Consider the following 24,245-nt stretch of genomic DNA (forward strand, 5'->3'; position numbering starts at 1 on the left):
ACTGTGGCCTAGAGGGGCACATGGCATGATTATTGTTTGGAGTATCATGGATTGGAAGATTATGTAGAGGTCATTTGAAAATTGAGGAGTCAAAAATGTTTGTGTCAGATTCTGCAGTCATGTTTTGACTGCGAGAATTCATCAAGGTAGTCTGAGCCACATAGAAAACAAAAGGGCAAGTGAACAACCCTCTTGCCAGATTGCTGCCTGCCCTGACCTCCAGCCTGATTATTCTACTCCCTGAAATGTGCCTGTCCCGACCTCTGCCAATTATCTGACTCCATTTGCCTGATCCTCTGGTACCACATTCTGAGACTAAGCTTAGGTAAACGTCTTGGAGATTCCCTGCAGTGAAGACCAGATCCCTGAAAAAGGGATTAAAGGGTGAAAACCAGGGGGACTCCTTAGTGCAGCTTTTAGGAGTAGCCCAAAGCCAAATCAGTCAGTGATAAAGTGGGTCCACATCTATTGTGTTACATAGTTAAATAAAAAACTTCATCTTCCAGCAGCCACCACTAGGGGGAGCTCACAGCATTGGGATTTACAAATGAACTCAATAGAAGCTGCAGAAATCTCATGTGTCCACTTTCAATAAATGCATTTGTCCAGCTTTGCTGATGATATATGATATATATGTGTATATATAACACACACACATATATATGTCGTTGAGAGTGTGTACATATATAACACTCAATGACAACTAGTTTTATCATGGACACAGTTGGGAGTAAAAACAAATTTATTTTCCCCATCACGCAGCATATTGAGGAGTCGCACGCTGCGCAGCTGCTGTCCTACTTGGTTTAACAGCAAAATATATTTTATGTATCTGCTCGGTTCTGTTTAGGCTCCCAGACTGGAGCTATAAAGCAGCAGCTCATTCATCACCCGGGTGTTTTATCCAAAAAAATTATGAAAAAAAAACCATTTTTGAAACCTAATACTCAGGATATAAAAAGGTCTCATCTGCGGCGTCAGGCAACTTTATCCAAATCTGTCTTCAAGAAGGTTTTGAGGCTTTTTTATGTCTGAGGAACAGGCTGTACAAGACGCGCAGGGTGGGTTTTATATCTCCGTTCACAATCTCTGGGGATGGGAAGAAAAAGAAGAATTAAGATTAGAAATAGCTTTATAATTCAGGGTAAAATGGCAGCCGACGGCGAGACGATAACTTATCTTATTTTACCAGATTTTGGTTCTTTGGATAATTGTGTACATTGTTATAGGAGATCGCAGCGCAGGAGCTTTTAGAAAATAGGACATTTCATGGAGTTCTTATCAACTTCTTTTTTTGATTAACCCCATAACATGCTGAGCCAGTGCTTAGCGCTCAGCGCCATACGTTTAGCGGCGCTGTGAATGTGTGGGCTGTGCTTGTGCAATCACCCGCTGACGGGATGATTTAATCAATTTAATAAAATTGTACAGATTAAAATTGGACAACCCAGATCATAAAAGAAGTATTATATACTGTAAATATCTCATGAGTACCAGTCCCGGCTCTGGAGTCCTGAACTGCCACGAAAAAGAGGTTCACTGACCCCCATTCTTCAATTCTGCAGTCACCGCAGACTCTATAGGATTCTAGCAAGAGGTGGCTGAGTGCCCCTCCCCATTGACATCTACAGGAGTTACAGATGAAATATCAATATTCTAACCATAGGATTACTTATATCAAGGTCACAGGAGCATAAGGGGTTAATGGAAAAACTTGTACCACCACATCAGAATACTCAAAGAGATGCATGAACAATAAATAAGAGATGTCAACAGCAACTCGCTGACAGTTTCCAGGAAGCAAAAGGACATTGTCACGTCCGTGCAGCTCACAAGCACCACGCACAGCACAGACGCAGGGTGATGTTCACGACTACTAGTAAATAGACTTATGCATCGAAGAGCAGTGCGCACCACAACTGAAATACGTAGCCCAGCTGTATAGCCCGCGGGACACAATAGAACAACACTCAGCACGGCAACAGGGGACGAACACACATTTGGAAAAAGCCGCACACCACGAGAGCACCAGTCCAGGGAGAGGGAAGGAAGCCTGGCCCTAACCTAGCAGGGGGGGGGGGGGTATCCCTGCCTAAAGCAGGGACATCGCCTTGATAAAGGCGGCCCCACGGTCATCTTTCTGGGCCCTGATTGTCCCTATAGGAACCCCTAGAGGGATGAACCAACACGCAAAGCAAAAAAAAAAGTGAAAAGGAACAATACAACTGAAAAAGAACCCGCAGCAACTTATCTGCAAGTACAAAAACACCCAGCACAGCAGAGCTCCAAACTCCAAGTTCTCCACCATGGAATGGAGTAAGCAGCGCTGCTCACCAGGAGGGGTGAGAATATATAGCCACTCTGCACCTGAAAATTAGCAGAATGAATAGAAAACCAGAAAACCACACCTGCACCCTACTCCCATGCATGGCTAATCCAGCATGCATCCATGCAGCAAAGGCAGACAGCACCCGCAGACTTTGCACATGGTGCATTAACCCTCGACCTGCTTAACAAGACAACGAGTCTTTGCCTGTGTTGAGGCACCATGCCACGACGTTGTAGCGACCAACAGGCCGCGACAGGCATTATATGTAGTAGGGTATATATTTGGAATACTGACCTGTAGGATCAACAGGGTTTTGTAAAATCCCTTCATCCAAGAGGAAGTCTAGAGCAAGCGAAACATTGTGGACCTGTGGGAAAAAAATCTAGATTTATATAATAATGAAATGATATACAATTACTATTAACTAAAGCAGCTGCCACATAAACATAATATATATCACCGCAATATAACTGCATAATATATATATCACCACCACATAACTGTATTATTGTTAGAGTTCGCTGCTGGGATCTGTTGTACTTCGTAGGTTTTCAGCAGAATAGCTTTACAGGTGGTGTTGATTGAGCTGGCTGGGTATGGATTGCTCCAGCCAGCCAATCCCCCAGGTCTGCTGCTCATATATACCAGCTCCTCTGCTAGAGGCTTGTGGCTTTTTCTCTGTTTGTTCCGTATGTTCAGTGTGAACAGTGTCGTGCTCCTGCATGTCTGTGCATGTGACTGGACATGAGGTGTCTGTGCAGCATTCAGGATGTTCAATGTGAACAGTGTCATGCTCCTAAGTGCCTGTGCAGCTCGTGGTACATGCAGTATGAACACCTTTATCATCTAGAACAAGGTAGGTCTCTAGGTTCCAGCACTGGGTCATTCCTATCGTCCCACATTGCATGTCTGTTTTTCAGTCATGCCCACTAGTTTCGTGTCCAGTCTGCAGTTCTGTGGTTCAGTCTAAGTTCGCCTGCCAGTCCACAGATTACGTGCCGTTAAGACTCTGCAGAGTGTTCATGTCCCAGTTTGCCATTACAGTATACCCATGTACACAGATAAGGAGATATTTGTTTATGTCCCTGTTTGCCACTTTACAGTGATATATTACCGCCATATAACTGCGTGATACATATCACCACCTTATAACTGTATCATATACAACCGACATAAAACTGTATCATATTTAGGGACTCTATCGAGACCAGGGTTGTACCACTAGATTGTCGTATTGCCAATGTGGTTCCAATATACAAAAAGGGGTTAAGAAAAGAGCCTGGTAACTACAGGCCGGTAAGTCTCACTTAAATAATCGGAAAAATATGCTAGGGGTTTCTGAGGGACGCCATCCTGGAATACCTCAAGGAGAAAAATGGTATAACTCCTCACCAGCACGGGTTCATGAGGTGGCGATCATGTCAGACAAATCTGATCAGCTTCTATGATGAAGTAAGCTCTAGGCTGGACCAGGGAGAGTCCATTGATCTGGTATATCTGGACTTCTCTAAAGCCTTTGACACCGTGCCGCATAATAGGTTAATATATAAAATGAGAAGCTCGGATTGGGTGAAAACGTGTGTAATTGGGTAAAGAATTGGCAGAGGGTGGTAATAAATGGTTCATAATCAGATTGGGCCACCGTCACTAGTGGGGGGCCACAGGGCTCAGTATTAGGCCCCATTCTGTTTAATATATTCATCAACGACCTGATAGAGGGGCTGCACAGTAAAATATCAATATTTGCAGATGACACAAAATTATACAATATAATTAATGCAATGGAGGACAATGTGCAGCTACAAACTGACCGAGATAAGCCGGGGGATCGGGCAGAAAAATGGCAAATGAAGTTCAATGTTGATAAATGTAAGGTTCTGCACATGGGCAGGAGAAACGGATGTCACCAATATACACTAAATGGGGTACCACTAGGGAAAAGTGATATGGAAAAAGACCTGGGGGTACTAGTGGATTGTAGTTTTAACTGGGGCAATCAATGTCAGTCAGCTGCTGCAAAAGCTAATAAAGTCTTTAAATAAAGTGCATTAAAAGAGGTATAGGGGCGAGGGGTGAGAAGATTATTCTACCCCTATATAAGGCACTTGTCAGGCCTCACATGGAATACTGTGTACAGTTCTGGTCACCGGCGCTCAGGAAGGATGTTACAGTACTGGAGGGGTACAAAGAAGGGCAACTAAACTAATACATGGAATGAAGGGACTGGAATACCCAGAGAGGCACCAAAACTGGGATTATTCACCCCGGAAAAAAGACGGCTAAGGGGCGACCAAATAACTCTGTATAAATACATGAGAGCACAATACAAGGATCTCTGCCATGATCAAACCACTAATGACCACTTGTCAGTTAGTATGTATGTGAGTGCTTCTCATGCTCCACCCCTGGTAATGTTATCGTTCTGCCTGGTGATGTCACCGCAGGTCCTACAACATAAATAAAACACAGAGCCTGACCGACAGAAGAACAACAAAGTTAGGGCTCTTGGAAGATGAGAACAAAAATAGCAAAATGAGAATACAACTAAGCCGTTATTATCTCAGACACAACTCAGCAGTCCTGACAGAAGACACCAACCTACCGCCACCATAGAGATCTGCTGGGCTGCAGGACCTGCGGTGACATCACTGCTGTGGGAGGAGCCATTGTGCAGTTTGGTAGAAAGTACTGTATACTGGATAAGCCAACAGCAGCTACCAGGATCTGTGGTGACATCACCATCATGTGATCACCTGTGTGGATGAAGCCAGGGATCACATGACCTGGAGCTGATCACTGTATCCACAAGTCTGCTGAGTTGGTGTTGTCTCGAAATCAGCATGGATGTACCACAGTGTGGGAATCAGGATGCATGCAGTAGAGCTGTGTGTCTGATGTGCTGTGTGTGTAATGTGTGGGGTCAGGATGGATGTTGCAGAGAAGCGTGTGTAATGTGGTGTGTGTGAATCAGGATGGGTGTACCAGAGCTGTGTGTGCCATGTGCTGTGTGTTTGATGTGTGTGAATCAGGATGGATCTAGCACAGCTGTGTGTGTAATGTGCTGTGTGTGTGATGTGTGTGAATCAGGATGCATGTAGTAGAGCTGTGTGTGTGTGTAATGCGCTGTGTGTGTGATGTGTGTAAATCATGATGGATGTAGTAGAGCTGTGTGTGTAATGCGCTGTGTGTGTGATGTGTGGGAATCATGATGGATGTAGTAGAGATGTGTGTGTAATCTGTGGGAATCAGGAGGGGTGTAATGTCTGGCCATCTGTGTGTGCAATGTGTGGGAATCAGCATGGATGTAGTACAACTGTTTGTGCAATGTGTGGGAATCAGCATGGATGCAGTAAAGTTTTGCGTGTCAAGTGTGGCGGTCCGCATGGATGTAGTTCAGCTGTGTGTGTGACGTCTGTGCATCAACATGGATGTAGTACACCTGTGTATGTGATGTCTGGGAATCAGGATGGATGGAGTAGAGTTGTGTGTGTGAGGTGTGGGCACATCAGAAATACTGGTACTATAATTTCCTAATAATTACTAGTCTGTTTATACCCAAGACTGTGGCGGTAACAAGAGGGCATCCTCTGCGACAAGAGGAAAGAAGATTTCATAACCAACATAGAAGGAGGTTCTTTACTGTAAGAGCAGTGAGACTGTGGAACTTTCTGCCTGATGATGTGGTGATGGCAAAATTAATGGAGGAGTTTAAGAGGGACTATATGTCTTTCTAGAGCGGAAGGATAATACAGGATATAGACATCAAATAACCAATGGGTTGTTGTTCCGGGTCTTACAGTCAGGTAGGAACTATGAAACGTTGGCCCAGGGATTATTCTGATTGCCATTAGGGATCAGGAAGGAAATGATAGGAAAGGATTTTTCCCCCAAATTGACTAAATTGGCTTCTGCCTCATTTGGGATTTTTTTGCCTTTCTCTGGATCAACAAGGGGGAGGTAGAAACAGGCTGAACTAGATGGACACTGTCTCCTTTTAGCCTAACACACTATGTTACTATATAACTGCCATATAACTGCATGATATATATCACCACCATGTAACTATTACACATATAATTGCCCTATACCAGTTTCAAACATTAACACCATATAACCGCATGATGTATACAGTAACGAATTGATATATCCCCAGTAGCCATTGTAGAGATAGATAGATATGAGATAGATAGATAGCTATGAGATAGAGAGATAGATATATAGATAGATAGATAGGAGACAGATAGATAGATAGATAGGAGATAGATAGATAGGAGATAGATAGATTGATAGATAGATAGATAGATAGATAGATAGATAGATAGATAGATAGATAGATAGATAGATAGATAGATATGAGATAGATAGATAGATAGATATGAGATAGATATGAGATAGATAGATAGATAGATAGATATGAGATAGATAGATAGATAGATAGATAGATAGATATGAGATAGATAGATAGATAGATAGATAGGAGATAGATAGATAGGAGATAGCTATGAGATAGATAGATAGATAGATAGATAGATAGGAGATAGATAGATAGATAGATAGATAGATATGAGATAGATAGATAGATAGATAGATAGATAGATAGATAGATAGATAGATAGGAGATAGATATGAGATAGATAGGAGATAGATAGGAGATAGATAGGAGATAGATAGATATGAGATAGATAGATAGATAGATAGATAGATAGATAGATAGATAGATAGATAGATAGGAGATAGATAGATAGATGATAGATAGATAGATATGAGATAGATAGATAGATAGATAGATAGATAGATAGGAGATAGATAGATAGATAGATAGATAGATAGATAGTAGAGATGAGCGAACACGTTCGGCCCCGCCCCTTTTTCGCCCGAACACCGAACTTTGCGAACACTTCAGTGTTCGGGCGAAAAAGTTCGGGGGCCGCCGTGGCAGCGCGGGGGGGTGCGGCGGGGAGTGGGGGGGAGAGGGAGAGAGAGAGGGCTCCCCCCTGTTCCCCGCTACTGCCGCCCGCGCCGCCGCGCATCTCCCCGCCCCCCGGCGGCACCCGGACCTTTACGCGCGAACACTGCAGTGTTCGGCAAAGCCGGTGTCCGGGTGCGGATGTGTCCGTAACGGACATGTTCGCTCATCTCTAATAGATAGATGATAGATAGATAGATATGCGATAGATAGATAGATAGAGAGGAGATAGATAGATAGATAGGAGATAGATAGATAGATAGGAGATAGATAGATAGATAGATAGGAGATAGATAGATAGATATGAGATAGATAGATAGATAGATAGATAGATAGATAGGAGATAGATAGATAGATAGATAGATAGGAGACAGATAAATAGATAGATAGATAGATAGATAGATAGGAGATAGATAGATAGAAAAATAGGAGATAGATAGATAGATAGATAGATAGGAGATAGATAGATAGATAGATAGATAGATAGATAGGAGATAGATAGATATGAGATAGATAGATAGATAGATAGATAGGAGATAGATAGATAGATAGATAGATAGATAGGAGATAGATAGATAGATAGATAGATAGATAGATAGATAGATAGATAGATAGGAGATAGATAGATATGAGATAGATAGATAGGAGATAGATAGGAGATAGATAGATAGATAGATAGGAGATAGCTATGAGATAGGAGATAGATAGGAGATAGATAGATAGATAGGAGATAGATAGATAGATAGATAGATAGATAGATAGGAGATAGATAGATAGATAGATAGGAGATAGATAGATAGGAAATAGATAGGAGATAGATAGATAGATAGATAGATAGATAGGAGATAGATAGATAGATAGATAGATGATAGATAGATAGATAGATAGATAGATATGAGATAGATAGATAGGAGATAGATATGAGATAGATAGATAGATAGATAGGAGATAGATAGATAGATAGATAGATAGATAGATAGATAGATAGATAGATAGATAGATAGATAGGAGATAGACAGATAGATAGATAGATATGAGATAGATATTAGATAGATAGGAGATAGATAGATAGATAGATAGGAGATAGATAGATATGAGATAGATAGATAGATAGATAGATAGATAGATGATAGATAGATAGATAGATAGATATGAGATAGATAGATAGATAGATAGATAGGAGATAGATAGATATGAGATAGATAGATAGATAGATAGATAGATAGATAGATAGGAGATAGATAGGAGATAGATAGATAGATAGATAGATAGATAGGAGATAGATAGATATGAGATAGATAGATAGATAGGAGATAGATAGGAGATAGATAGATAGATAGATAGATAGATAGATGATAGATAGATAGATAGATAGATAGATAGATAGATAGATAGATAGATATGAGATAGATAGATAGGAGATAGATATGAGATAGATAGATAGATAGGAGATAGATAGATAGATAGATAGATAGATAGATAGATAGATAGATAGGAGATAGACAGATAGACAGATAGATAGATATGAGATAGATATTAGATAGATAGGAGATAGATAGATAGATAGGAGATAGATAGATATGAGATAGATAGGAGATAGATAGATAGATATGAGATAGATAGATAGATAGATAGGAGATAGATAGATAGATAGATAGATAGATAGGAGACAGATAGATAGATAGATAGATAGATAGATAGATAGATAGATAGATAGATAGGAGATAGATAGATAGAAAAATAGGAGATAGATAGATAGATAGATAGATAGATAGGAGATAGATAGATAGATAGATAGATAGATAGATAGATAGATAGATAGATAGATAGGAGATAGATAGATATGAGATAGATAGATAGATAGATAGGAGATAGATAGATAGATAGATAGATAGATAGATAGATAGATAGATAGGAGATAGATAGATAGATAGATAGATAGGAGATAGATAGATATGAGATAGATAGATAGGAGATAGATAGGAGATAGATAGATAGATAGATAGGAGATAGCTATGAGATAGGAGATAGATAGGAGATAGATAGATAGATAGGAGATAGATAGATAGATAGATAGATAGATAGATAGGAGATAGATAGATAGATAGATAGATAGATAGATAGATAGATAGATAGATAGATAGATAGGAGATAGATAGATAGGAAATAGATAGGAGATAGATAGATAGATAGATAGATAGATAGATAGATAGACAGATAGATAGATAGGAGATAGATAGGAGATAGATAGATAGATAGATGATAGATAGATAGATAGATAGATAGATAGATAGATAGATAGATAGATAGATAGATATGAGATAGATAGATAGGAGATAGATATGAGATAGATAGATAGATAGATAGATAGATAGATAGGAGATAGATAGATAGATAGATAGATAGGAGATAGACAGATAGATAGATAGATATGAGATAGATATTAGATAGATAGGAGATAGATAGATAGATAGATAGGAGATAGATAGATATGAGATAGATAGATAGATAGATAGATAGATAGATAGATAGATAGATGATAGATAGATAGATAGATAGATAGATAGATAGATAGATATGAGATAGATAGATAGATAGATAGATAGATAGATAGGAGATAGATAGATATGAGATAGATAGATAGATAGATAGATAGATAGGAGATAGATAGGAGATAGATAGATAGATAGATAGATAGATAGATAGATAGATAGATAGATAGATAGATAGATAGATAGATAGGAGATAGATAGATATGAGATAGATAGATAGATAGATAGATAGATAGAAGATAGATAGGAGATAGATAGATAGATAGATAGATAGATGATAGATAGATAGATAGATAGATAGATAGATAGATAGATAGATAGATAGATAGATAGATATGAGATAGATAGATAGGAGATAGATATGAGATAGATAGATAGATAGATAGATAGATAGATAGATAGATAGATAGATAGATAGATAGATAGGAGATAGATAGATAGATAGATAGGAGATAGACAGATAGACAGATAGATAGATAGATAGATATGAGATAGATATTAGATAGATAGGAGATAGATAGATAGATAGGAGATAGATAGATATGAGATAGATAGATAGATAGATAGATAGATAGATAGATAGATAGATAGATAGATAGATAGATAGATATAGATATATGTAGCCATCATTTAGTGCATTTTGGTGCTGTTATATATTTGTCACTTGGCCATGTAATATACGGCACTCTGCGGTGCTGCTAATTAGGCACATTATAGTACGGCTAGTTGTACGCAGCATCACCTGCCCATTATATGGTGGACACATCACACCCGGCAGTATCTGGGATAAAACCCGTTGGACACGACTCATCCCCTAATGGGTAGACGTTGTGAGTGTGTGCAGTGATCCATCCGCTCTCTGTAATGGGAATCTGGAGGAGGGAGATGCAGGACAGCAGCTGTACAGTAATTTATAGAGGCAGCTTATAAAACCCTTCAGCTGCTCTGCTCACACGGGCCTCCGCCGCCTGCTGATCGCAGGGAGAAGTAATATGCATTTATAGCATAGTATGTCTTATATACCAGTAATAAAGCTGCATGCAATAAGTCGATGTACCAACTTTTCCTATTAACCCAATGTTTCCTCAATGAGGTAGGAATGCTGGGTGCCCAGGTAGCAGGTCCGTTCAGGCCCTGGATGCCCAATAGTCCCTTCGTCTTGTAAGACAACAGCACTTATAGGCGGGGCACAAGGAGCATTAAAAGAGTACACTCGGTAGTCATTACATATGACAGTACCGGAGGGGACATGTGTTTTTGCATTAGGCCCAGGAGATCTTTCCATGTTGTTTTTGCAAACTGTATGCTACACAGAAAGACAACCAAGAAGTGTCCCTTAGTTACAGGGGCGTGGGGGTGAGGGGGCATGTGCCCCGGGTGCAGTCAGGACAGAAGGGAAGGGGGGCGCCAACAAAGCAACTTAACCCCCCCCTACAGTTCACCTGGATCAGACCTGGTTATGCAGGAAAAGGACATTACAGTCGGTTTTGGATGAACCAAGCTCGTTCTTATTCGAAGGGCTATAGCTCTGGTTGTATCAGCGCTGCTGTGAGGCAGGATTGTTGGGACTCTTGGCTTTAAAATGACAACAAAAACACATTTGTAGCTTTTGTGGATTCGGAGCTAAAGCTGTTTGAAGTGGGGTCAGGAATATTGAATTTACAGCTGTCATGTCTGTGTGCAGAGCGGGAGGGGGAGGGGCGGCAGCGAAGACCGGATCTGTGATTCTCCTATCTGTCCCAGGGAAGGGGTGACAAGGACTTCTCTTCATTATCAATCAGAGAACATATTTTCTCTCGGTCACAAAGGGGGGTCTTTTTTCCCTGCAGATGTTTCAGTCCTTGCTGACAGTAGAAGCCAAACGATTTTAGAGAAAAAACATTTTTGAACTTTTTCTTCCTCAATGATTTAAATGCTGCAAAAAAAATACCAAAATATTTTTGTAAAATGCGAAAATAGCCATTTTCTGTTCTTCTTGCTTTCAAAGAACAGGAATCAACTGTAATCCAAAAGTTGTAAATAGTTCAAAATGGCACCCAAAAAACTACAAGTCATCCTGCCCAAACGTAGCCCTCATACAGCTCTGTATGGCCAGTACCTAAGGGGTCAGAGTCACTAGCGGGGAACATCTGTATTGAAAAAGACGTTCAACTTGCTGTAGTAAAATAAACAGACAGACCCCTTTTACTGCTGCTGTTTCAATGGCGCCTTGTCCCCTCCAGCCTTCACTACTGGGTGCAGAGTGCTGACATCACTGACACCAGGTCATGTGACTGTCACAGCGAATCACCAGCTAAAAGGAGTCGGTGATTGACTGCAGCAGTCCCATGGCCCAGGAGTTGGTGACGTCATCACCTGGAAGTCAAGACTGAAGGTTCCAAGAGGAAGGGGGTTTACAAAAATGATTCTTTGCCCCGGATGCCCAGCTTACTATTATGGAACAAAGGTTTGCCATTGTTTTCACACCCTTTTATGACCTTTGAGTGATTATTGGGGTGACTATCGGTCCGTATAAAGGTACCTTTACATAAAGGAGGGCACTATTACTGTGTGAGAGCTTAAAGGGAACTGGGTGGGAATGGGCAGGGTTAGAGGCATGCCTTAAAGGGGTTGTCCCGCGCCGAAAAGGGTTTTGTTTTTTTTCAATAGGCCCCCCGTTCGGCGCGAGACAAACCCGATGCATGTGTTAAAAAGAAAACACGTTTAGTACTTACCCGAATCCCCGCGCTGCGGCGACTTCTTCCTTACCTTAGCAAGATGGCCGCCGGGATCTTCACCCACGATGCACCGCGGGTCTTCTCCCATGGTGCACCGTGGGCTCTGTGCGGTCCATTGCCGATTCCAGCCTTCTAATTGGCTGGAATCGGCACACGTGACAGGGCGGAGCTACTAGGACCAGCTCTCCGGCACGAGCGGCCCCATTCACCAGGGAGAAGACCGGACTGCGCAAGCGCGTCTAATCGGGCGATTAGACGCTGAAATTAGACGGCACCATGGAGACGGGGACGCTAGCAACGGAGCAGGTAAGTGAATAACTTCTGTATGGCTCATATTTAATGCACGATGTACATTACAAAGTGCATTAATATGGCCATACAGAAGTGCTGAACCCCACTTGCTGCCGCGGGACAACCCCTTTAACCCCTTAGTGACCAAGCCTGCTTGCACCTTAATGGTCAACTTAACTTTTAAATGTTTTTCATCATTGCATTCCTAGAGCCATAGCGTTTACATTTTTCCGTTACATAGCCCTATAACATTGTTTTCTGGGTCAGCACGATTCCGGCGATGCCGAGTTTATACAGTTTTTTAGTTTTGCTTTTTTTTGTACATTAAAAACACTTTTTTTTCTATGATTTGCTATCGCATTCCAAGAGCCGTAGCGTTTGTACTTTTCCATCGACGGAGCTCTATGGGGGCTTGTTTTTTGTGGGATCAGCTCTTCAGGCTCTTGATAGTCTTCAATTATCTAATTTTTGAGAGCATAGAACATTTTGATTGCTTTTTATTCCATTTTTTTCTAGACATAGGATTAAGAAAATCTGCAATTCTGGCCTGTTTTTATAAATTTATTATTTTTATTATTTTTTCCCCCAGGGGATCTTTACAGGACAGTGTGGAGCCTATACTATACATTCACCAAAATATATCAAGACAAAGGAAAGGTGAATAATGTCACATTTAGAACACAACTTTACTAAGATGACATTAAAATATACGATGCCTCAATAATTCACAATAAATTGTCAAAATCCAGCATGCCAGGAAAGCACCTTGATGATAACTGACCCATGTGAACACGCATTGAAAAAGTTCTAGGAAGGTAACCTATGGCAGAACATACTTCAGTGATGAGAAGCATGGTAATAAAGAAGTATCTTCCTGATCCTGTAGACCCGGACAAACATTTCGGTACAACTTATAATGAACTGTTGGCCGTCACCAGTAGCTTCCTCTTAAGGGTGAGTTTAAAGGTGATGGACAAACTGCCTCTGAGTATCCCTAGTAAGCGATCGCCCTGAAAGAGCGGCTCTGAAAAACTCCGTTATGGCTCTATTTAGAACATATAAGTAGGGAATACAAACAGGGTCAATATTGAGAGAAAGAGCGATCCACAGTAATGGCAGAAGGTCCCAACATATTTCATCGCACCCTCGGACTCATCAGGGGGACCAATAGAGAGAATAGAGACAAAAACAGCAGCAAAGCACTGAGAAGTAGAAAAAAAATTGTAAAAAGAAAACTTTTAAAAAAAATTCCTTATGTAATAAATGCAATCAGATCAGATCAATACCCTAAATCTGATGTCATTGGTTGAGCCTGCATGTTAAGCATTAATACGGCGAGTTCCCCTATTATGTCGTATGTCCCCAGAACTTTCTCACTGTTTTACCCCAGGCCGCTGCAGCTGGCAGACCCGAAGGCCATAGTCAAGCTTTCATCCTCTGTCAGATCTTAACCATGGCCACATTGACGGCAGCATGTAAAAGGCTAAACAGTGGGGGGCGGAGGTTTCTGCGGTCCCCACTATTTGAGCAAGTGCAGTCTTTTAGGGGTTAATATTATTCAAAAATGCAACCATATCACAGGGATTGTCTCTTTTTTAATTCTTTGAAAGTTGGCTTGTATAATAGGTATAATAGGCCCTTTTCTACGAGGTCGGGCACCTTCACACCACTCTGTTCAGCAACTCACAGGAGGTGGCACAGCTCTGACAGCCCTACTCGGGCGCCCTAGCCGCCCTCCAAGATAGGAAGCTTGGAGCTAAAGAGATGGAAGGGGCTGGCTATTATCTAACCTGGTCCTGGAGGATATCTTGGCCTTGTACTGACCAAGTGGTGCACTGTAACATCTCTGGTAAGCAATTTTAAAAACCTGAATTAAAAATATAATAAAATGTATTTCCTCAAGAAATCAGGTTGAATCGCCTTTTAACCCTTCATGTGAATAGATGTGAACAGTTGCATATTGTTTTGTTTGTTGTTATATTCAGAACATGATGGATGGATGAGGATGTGTGAGATAAGGCGTCTCAGGTTATTTAACAATATGGTAACATCTTTACAGTTATACAAATACAAAGGTCCCTTTAAAGGTAACCACAATGCTGATGTGGCCCTCGTAGACAACAAGTTTAAGACCTCTGCAGTACGGAGATCATCTTTACTATGTTGGGGAAATAATGGGGCATCATACTGTAGTGAGGGCACTAAGAAGGCTTCATAATGTATGGAGGGGCACTAATGGGGACAGAGTTACAGCAAAGTGGCACTATTATTGTGTAAGGGCATAAAGGGCACTGGGAGGGATTGGGCAGGGTTAGAGATGTGGCCCAATATTTAAGAAATTTACCCATTAGTGTTGAGCAAACCGAAACAGCTGAACTCTGTTTCAGGTCAAACATTACAAAATGGCTCCATACGAATCTAAATGTTGAGCAGTTTTGTCTCAGCTTAACCCTCTTCAAAAAAGAGAGAAGGAACAAAGAAGAAGAAGGAAGAAAGAAGGAATAAAGAAAAAGAAGAAGGAAGAGGAAGGAAAGAAGAAGGAAGAAAGAAGAAGGAAGAGGAAAGAAGGAAGAGGGAAGAAAGAAGAGGAAAGAAAGAAGAGTGAAGAAAGAAGAGGGAAGAAAAAAGAGGGGGGGAAAAGAGGGAGGAAATAAGAGGGAAGAAAGAAGAGGGAAGAAAAAAGAGGGAAGAAAAAAGAGAGGAAAAAAAGAGGGAGGAAATAAGAGGGAAGAAAGAAGAGGGAAGAAAAAAGAGGGAAGAAAAAAGAGGGAAGAAAAAAGAGGGAAGAAAAAAAGAGGGAAGAAAGAAGAGGGAAGAAAGAAGAGGGAAGAAAGAAGAGGGAAGAAAAAAAGAGGGAGGAAATAAGAGGGAAGAAAGAAGAGGAAGGAAATAAGAGGGAAGAAAAAAGAGTGAGGAAATAAGAGGGAAGAAAAAAGAGGGAGGAAATAAGAGGGAAGAAAGAAGAGGAAGGAAATAAGAGGGAAGAAAGAAGAGGGAAGAAAGAAGAGGGAGGAAATAATAGGGAAGAAAGAAGAAGAAGAAGGAAAGGAGAAAATTGAGGAAGAAGAAAGAAGAAGCAACATCAGGAATATTTTTTCTTACTGGAAATGCTTGGAACAAACTTCCAGCAGACGTGGTGTTAAAATCAACAAGAAATGAAATAAAGCTGCCTGGTATAAGCATAAAATGAATCCTAAGAGAGGAATAAAAAGGACAGAAGTGTTTACTAAATGGACCGTGTAGGCTTCTTCTCCAATACATTTTCTATGTTTCTAAGAGGAAGGAACGACGAAGAAAAAAAAAATCTATTCTTCCTTCGTCTTCTTCCTTTTCTCTCACTGCCCTTCTCTTGTGTTATACATCAGTTTTAGGGGCATTAATGAAGTTCCGGTTTAGGTAATTCAAATTAATTTGGAATAAACCAAACTTTTGCCTTAATTCGGCAAACTGACCAAACTAAACTTTTCAAAAGTTCACTCATCACCAGCACCCATGTCGCAGGGAATGGCCCTTTTTTCATTCTTTGAATGTTGGGAAGTACGATAAGCCCTTGACCCCTGACCCCAGCCCTTGTACAGGCCCTGTACAACCCTTGCACTCCAGAAATCAAGTAGCAATTTCTAACTTTTCCCTTTTTTTGTCCCTTTTCTCCAGACTCCAATCACAATCATAGACACCACTTCAGTCACCGTAATCATCATAATTACCGCAGGCATCAGTTACGTCACCCAATCTATTCTGTTCTCAGAGAATCACGTAGACGCCAGATAAAGAGGTTCTGCCCCCTCCCTCCTCGGCTGATTACATGATTTGCAGTTCAGGAATAAGCGTCTGACAGCTTGATTCGAGGTTTGAGTTCTTCTCTCACCGCTGACAGACAGGAGGAAACTGAAGAATATTTAGAGCTGCACAAATGTTTTGATTTGAGTGACAGAATAAATAAAATGTTTGTTCAGAGAGGCATCGAGTCAGAGAATCACAGTCCCCGCCGGAGGCTCATGAATGTTTCATCAATCAGGTGGAAATATGTAATTTATGTAAATTCCCTGAAGAAGTCATCGGCGCTGCGCAGATAGTTTGTCTCAGTTTGAAGTTGAAGTGCGGTTCCCATATGACAAGCGATTGAAGGATTATTTGTACAGCGTTATATAGACATATGTTCAACCACAAGATGGAAGGATGCCTTTACAATTGCCCTTTAAAGGGACCTTAAAGTTTTTTATCTATTTGTAATCATTTTTTCCATTTATGTATATTAGTAGCTGCTGCCAGCGGAGCGCATTATATAATTTGTCCTTTTCCCATTGAGCAGTATGCTTTCACCTAACATAATGAGTATATGTTGCCTCGGTCAGATTCGAACTCTGTGCTCTCCGGGTCATGAGCTCTAGCCTGAGTCACTATATTTAAAGTACATTACCTGTAAACATAGTAACATAGTATATAAGGCCGGAAAAAAGGACAAATGTCCCTCCAGGTCAGCCTACCCCCCCCCCCCCCCCAATGTTGATCCAGAGAAAGGCAAAGAAAACCCAATGAGGTAGAAGCCAGTTTCCCCCATTTAAGGGAAAAGATTCCTTCCTGAAAGTAGATGATCTTCTTGGCAGCCTCTCCGTTTCACCAAGTGCTGTTTTTGGGCAGCAAAGACGGCAGCTGCCATTTTTAGACTACCTAAGCACACATAACTCATTGGCAGTGTTAGGACTACCAATGCACTATACCTGCTCTATGACTGGGCAGCACTGCCCACATGACGAGAGTTGGCCAATCACAGAGCAGTGTATAGTGCAGTTAGAAATTGGTGGTGGCCATCTTAGCCCCATGAAAACGGTACCTGGAACGAGCACAACAGAGGAATGACATGAAGAAAATGTAATCTCCTGCACCTTCCAGTCCAGGTACAGGATTTTTGAGGGTTGCTTTAAAGAAGACGTGTCATGTTATAGTAGTGGCCTGAAAAAGGGCACTACTTAGCGCTATTTAGCTGTGGGGACCGGTAATATAATAACCGTCCCTAGAGGTTTAATCTGAGTCATTTTGCACAGGTGATGCAGGTAACCTAGCAACCAGTTAGGTCATTTTTATTCAGCTGCACAAGATAGGGAAAATGTCTAGAGACTCAGGTGATGTAGGTAGCCTAGCAACCAAATGGGTTGCGATTGGCTGCAGACAGCCTGGTCAGGTGACTGAGACGATATATACGGAGACACTGAGGTTGCAGAAAAAAAAGGAGAGAATAAAAGGGAGAAGCAAGAGAGAAGCGGAGAAACAGAGAGAAGCAGAGAAGGAGAGTGAACTGTCGCAGTGAGAGGAGGAGATGCTGAGATGCAGAGGAGAGATAAGAGAGAGAAAGCTGAGAGGAAGAGAGGAAGATAAAGAGATGTAGATATGAAGAGGGATGGAGAAAAGAAATTCAGAGTAGGCTCCCATTATATAAACGTGTTATACACCAGCATCTTCATTGTTGAAAATTGTATATAATTCTCTATCAATTCGCTCGAGATATCAATTTCCAACTCACTGTGTGTGTTGAAGAGAATCACCTCATCTCCCCGTCTGACTTAATAATCACACTGTGTTTACTACACGTTTAGCAGATTATCTGGCTTTGTGTGTTATTCAGCACCTCACTACTACAAATCGTGCCCAAGGGCACTGGCGTCTCGGGCCAAAACAATCCTATTTACCCATTAAGAAGTCCACTATGTTATCAGCATGCCCGGATACATAGTTTTGCTGACGCTTCCCCACTGACTTTAATAATACCTTTCTTCTATTTAAGCTCATGCTTTCTTGGCTCCCAGTGCTGTGAGTGTGTCAACTAGGTGGTCCCCACTGCTGAATGTCAATAGGCGATGTAAAATCTGCTTGACAGTGAGCGCTGGGGACTGCCCATTTGACACATTAACACCAATCTAAAAAGAGCCCATACAGGGGAAAGGGGGCGGAGTATAAATAAAAGAATGACTTTTTTAAAAAAAGGAAGCTACAGGACTAGGGAAAAAAATTGCTGCTTTCTTCCGAAAACGTGTCCATGGGTCAGCCATCTTGAAGGGAATTGGGCTGATCAAATAAATACTACAAACAACGTGTGGACATGTGTGGTATGGTTTTTAAAAGAAAGTACCCTTATTTATATTACTTGCCATTTAAAAGTTACTAATTTTGAAAACAAAACATAGTAAGAAAGCAAAATCAGACTTTGAATATGGTACCTTGTCCTCATGTGATGTGGGTGTCAGAAAGAATGTAGACAGGTTTATAAAATAGCCTTCAAGTTGTCCAATCAACAGCAGGAGAAAAACCCCATCAGCAAACTACAGGAAATACAATCAAGAGAGGTCTACTATTAAACATCAGCTCTACTCAGGTGTAAACATTCTTCTACATAGTGGGTGTTACGTGTGCTGCTGGGATATGTAGTTCTAAGCTTTCTAGCAGCATAGACTTCACAGGGTTAATTGATTGAGCTGGCTGGGTGTGGTTCTTCCTGTTAGCCAATCTCCTGGGTCTGTGCTCACATATAAACCCAGCTCCTGGTCAGTCACTGTCTGGTGTTCAGGGTGAGCAGTCATGAATCCTTGTCTGTTGAAGTTTGCTGTGTGATCTGTGTCCGGTTCTGCTGGACTCCTGGTTAGTGTAGGGACTAGCAGTATAACCAGGAGCCGTGAAGTGGCCCGCTAGATTTCACGTTTTGTACAAAATGTCAACTAATACCTGGTATTTATATTCAGCTTCCTATCCGTTACCAGTGGTTACATTTTGGCTGTTGTATGCTGTGTATTCTGGCTCTGTGTGTCCTGTTGTTCAGTCCCTGTCATGTGGCATGTGAATGTGTCCTATTCTGGTGTGTGGCTCCTAGGATCAGCTAGGGCCCAGATCCGAAGACCGCAGGGCTGCCCTTATTGGGGAAATGTCTCCGCTTAGGTAGGCCCAGGTCAACCTCTCGGTAGCACAGGGTCAGTTGCCTGAAACCTGTATTAATACCATGTGCAACCTGTGTGCGTACCTAGTCCACCTTTGGTCACGATCGTAACAGTGGGCAGTATTATAGTAGTTATATTCTTGTACATAGGGGGGCAGTATTATAGTAGTTATATTCTTGTACATAGGGGGCAGTATTATAGTAGTTATATTCTTGTACATAGGAGGCAGTATTATAGTAGTTATATTCTTGTACATAGGAGGCAGTATTATAGTAGTTATATTCTTGTACATAGGAGCAGTAATATAGTAGTTATATTCTTGTACATAGGGGGCAGTATTATAGTAGTTATATTCTTGTACATAGCGGGCAGTATTATAGTAGTTATATTCTTGTACATAGGGGGCAGTATTATAGTAGTTATATTCTTGCACATAGGGGGCAGTATTATAGGTACATAGGGGGCAGTATTATAGTAATTATATTCTTGTACATAGGAGGCAGTATTATAGTAGTATACATAGGGGGCAGCATTCTTGTACATAGGAGGCAGTATTATAGTAATTATATTCTTGTACATAGGGGGAAGCATTATAGTAGTTATATTCTTGTACATAGGGGGCAGTATTATAATAGTTATATTCTTGTACATAGGGGGCAGTATTATAGTAGTTATATTCTTGTACATAGGGGGCAGTATTATAATAGTTATATTCTTGTACATAGAGGGCAGTATTATAGTAGTTATATACTTGTACATAGGGGCAGTATTATAGTAGTTATATTCTTGTACATAAGGGGCATTATTATAGCAGTTTTATTCTTGTACATAGGGGCAGTATTATAGTAGTTATATTCTTGTACATAGGAGCAGTATTATAGTAGTTATATTCTTGTACATAGGGGTTAGTATTATAGTAGTTATATTCTTGTACATACAGGGCAGTATTATATTAGTTATATTCTTGTACATAGGGGGCAGTATTATAGTAGTTATATTCTTGTACATAAGGGGGCAGTATTATAGTAGTTATATTCTTGTACATAGGGGGCAGTATTATAGTAGTTATATTCTTGTACATGGGGGCATTATTATAGTAGTTATATTCTTGTACATAGGGGGCAGTATTATAGTAGTTATATTCTTGTACATAGGGAGCAGTATTATAGTAGTTATATTCTTGTACATAGCGGGCAGTATTATAGTAGTTATATTCTTGTACATAGGGAGCAGTATTATAGTAGTTATATTCTTGTACATAGGGGGCAGTATTATAGTAGTTATATTCTTGTACATAGTGGGCAGTATTATAGTAGTTATATTCTTGTACATATGGAGCAGTATTATAGTAGTTATATTCTTGTACATAGGGGGCAGTATTATAGTAGTTATATTCTTGTACATGGGAGGCAGTATTATAGTAGTTATATTCTTGTACATAGGGGGCAGTATTATAGTAGTTATATTCTTGTACATAGGGGGCAGTATTATAATAGTTATATTCTTGTCCATAGAGGGCAGTATTATAGTAGTTATATTCTTGTACATAGGGGGCAGTATTATAGTAGTTATATTCTTGTCCATAGAGGGCAGTATTATAGTAGTTATATTCTTGTACATAGGAGCAGTATTATAGTAGTTATATTCTTGTACATAGGAGCAGTATTATAGTAGTTATATTCTTATACATAGGGGACAGTATTATAGTAGTTATATTCTTGCACATAAGCTACAGTATTATAGTAGTTATATTCTTGTACATGGGGGCGGTATTATAGTAGTTATATTCTTGTACATATGAGCAGTATTATAGTAGTTATATTCCTGTACATAGGAGGCAGTATTATAGTAGTTATATTCTTGTACATAGGGGGCAGTATTATAGTAGTTATATTCTTGTACATAGGGGGCAGTATTATAGTAGTTATATTCTTGTACATAGAAGGCAGTATTATAGTAGTTATATTCTTGTACATAGGAGGCAGTATTATAGTAGTTATATTCTTGTACATAGAGGGCAGTACTATAGTAGTTATATTCTTGTACATAGGAGGCAGTATTATAGTAGTTATATTCTTTTGCTTAGGGGCTCCATTTGAAATATTCAGGCATCACAATAAGAACTTCCCAATATGACATACATTTGTCATCTTCGTTGTATAATACAGAAAGCTTTCTCTCCATAAGATATGACAACCCGCATATTATATACAGCGTATTTTGATCAATGAATTTTAAATATTTCTTGAAAGGCCCTTTAGGAAATATTGTATAATTGATGAATTTCTCCTTTTCTGAATTAATTTGATGCTGACTGAGATCTAATCTGCCGGGAACTCGGCCTCACTTTGAACTTTAATTGTTGGTTATTTTAATATATTACATACATTAAAGTAAAACTGTTTACCAAGTCATAATAAGCTTTGATGTCAGCGCAAAACATCGCTAAAAATGCTTATCAATACCCAATGTCTAATGTGTCCCAGACTGAATAGATTAAATAATGACGGGGTTAACTGGTTATACATTTTTGGTTAACTTCAGAACCACTTTATTTCATTTGTACTGATTGTTTCACACTGAGGGAGTAAAGGGAGAGGGAAGCAGATTGGTAGCTTTCACATCATGTCGTTCTTCATCTGCGACTGCGGTATAAATTAGATTTTAATAAAAGCTAATATAGTTGGAGGGTCCATAAAGTGTAACTCTCAACATTTTAACAGCTTAAGGAGGAAGCTTTTTGTTACATTAGGCAACACCCCTTTTACACTAAGCCACACCTTTCGTGTCCCCTCACAATAATACTGCCAGTTAAGGGCCTTTTCACAGTACTAGTGCCCCTTAGTGACCCCTTTGCAGTCATAGTGCCCCCCAGTGATAATCTGATAGTAATAGTGCCCCTTAGTGACCCTCTCACAGTAATAGTGCCCTTTAGTGTACTTCTAACAGTAATAGTATCCCTCAGTGTTAATCTCATACTACTAGTGCCCCTTTTCCACCCTTGGTATTTCCACCCTCCACTAACCGCCCTCCTCCTGACATCTCCATCTCAGTGTGTGGCACCACCATAACTCCTAGACAACATGCCCACTGCCTTGGGGTCATATTTGACTCTGATCTCTCTTTTACCCCCTACATCCAATCTCTTGCCCGAACATGTCAGCTGCACCTCAAGAACATCGCAATAATCCGCTCTTTTCTCACTGTGGAGACGTTAAAAACGCTTACTGTTGCCCTCACCCACTCCCGGCTCAATTATTACAACTCGTTGCTGATCTCCCCACGCACCAGACTCTACCCTCTCCAATCCATCCTGAATGCGGCAGCCAGGCTCATCTTCCTGTCCAGCCGCTCCTCGGACGCCTCTGCCCTGTGCCAGTCACTGCACCGGCTGCCCGTTAAATACAGAATTCAATTTAAACTCGCCACCTTCATCCACAAAGCCCTCCACAGCGCAGCGCCCCCTATATTGTATTCCTCATCTCAATCCATCAACCAGCCCGGGCTCTCCGCTCTGCTAATGAAACCAGACTGAGCGCCCCTTTAATTCGAACTTCTCATTCCCGCCTCCAAGACTTCTCCAGAGCAGCACCGGTCCTCTGGAACGCACTACCAAAGGCTACCCGAGCAATCCAGGACTCGCAGAACTTCAGGCGTGCTCTAAAAACGCACCTCTTCAGGGAGGCATACAATATTCCCTAAACAAACCCCTCTGTACCCCCCTGATAACATGCTCCCTGACCTACTGACTGCAATCCCTGCTAGCCATCATAAACCGCTCCTGCAGTCATACTGTTTCTGCCGTCACACGGCTAAATGTCTGACCATTGTCTATGTGTATAACATCCCTCACTCTCCACCTCGCCATACCGCGCACATCTCCAGCCCCTTTACCTTCTGTATCACCCCATTACTTGTAGTATGTAAGCTCGTTGGAGCAGGACCCTCACCCCTATTGTTTCCATCAATTGATTACTATGTAACCGTGGTTCTGTAATGTTTGTACTTTTGTCTTTCTGTATTCCCCGCCTATGTAAGCGCTGCGGAATATGTTGGCGCTATACAAATAACGTTTTTTATTATTATTATTATTATTTTCCCCTTAGTATCCCTCTCACAGTAATAGCGCCCCTTAGTGAGCACCTAACACTAATAATGCCACTAAGTGATGCTCTCACAGTACTAGTGCCCCTCAGTGACCCACTTACACTAGTAACGCTCCTCATTGACCCCCTCATAGTGATAGTGCCTCTTAATGACCCTCTAAGAGACCCCCCTCACAGTAATAGTGCCTCTTAGTGACCCCCCTCACAGTAATAGTGCCTCTTAGTGACCCCCCTCACAGTAATAGTGCCTCTTAGTGACCCCCCTCACAGTAATAGTGCCTCTTAGTGACCCCCTTCACAGTAATAGTGCCTCTTAGTGACCCCCCTCACAGTAATAGTGCCTCTTAGTGACCCTCCT

The 24,245-nt window shown here is 40.9% G+C and overlaps 1 protein-coding gene across 2 annotated transcripts in view; it reads right to left on the reverse strand.

Moving 5' to 3' along the window:
- Window positions 1-689: 689 nt before the first annotated feature.
- The window catches only part of PARVG (parvin gamma), a 55,401-nt gene continuing 31,845 nt past the window's right edge, over window positions 690-24,245 (reverse strand). Inside the window, exons 11-13 of one of the 2 annotated variants that reach the window (XM_066590194.1) lie at window positions 19,071-19,172; window positions 2,624-2,696; window positions 695-1,089 (exon numbers count right to left, since the gene is read on the reverse strand). In XM_066590194.1, coding sequence (XP_066446291.1) covers window positions 1,004-1,089; window positions 2,624-2,696; window positions 19,071-19,172 — 261 coding nt within the window. In that variant the 3' untranslated portion in view covers window positions 695-1,003. Of the gene's footprint in view, window positions 1,090-2,623; window positions 2,697-19,070; window positions 19,173-24,245 lie in introns of both variants that reach the window. The other variant, XM_066590195.1, reaches the window with a different exon arrangement.

The sequence above is a fragment of the Eleutherodactylus coqui genome, chromosome 2 (genome assembly GCF_035609145.1).
Source record: "Eleutherodactylus coqui strain aEleCoq1 chromosome 2, aEleCoq1.hap1, whole genome shotgun sequence".
Taxonomy (NCBI): Eukaryota; Metazoa; Chordata; class Amphibia; order Anura; family Eleutherodactylidae; genus Eleutherodactylus; species Eleutherodactylus coqui.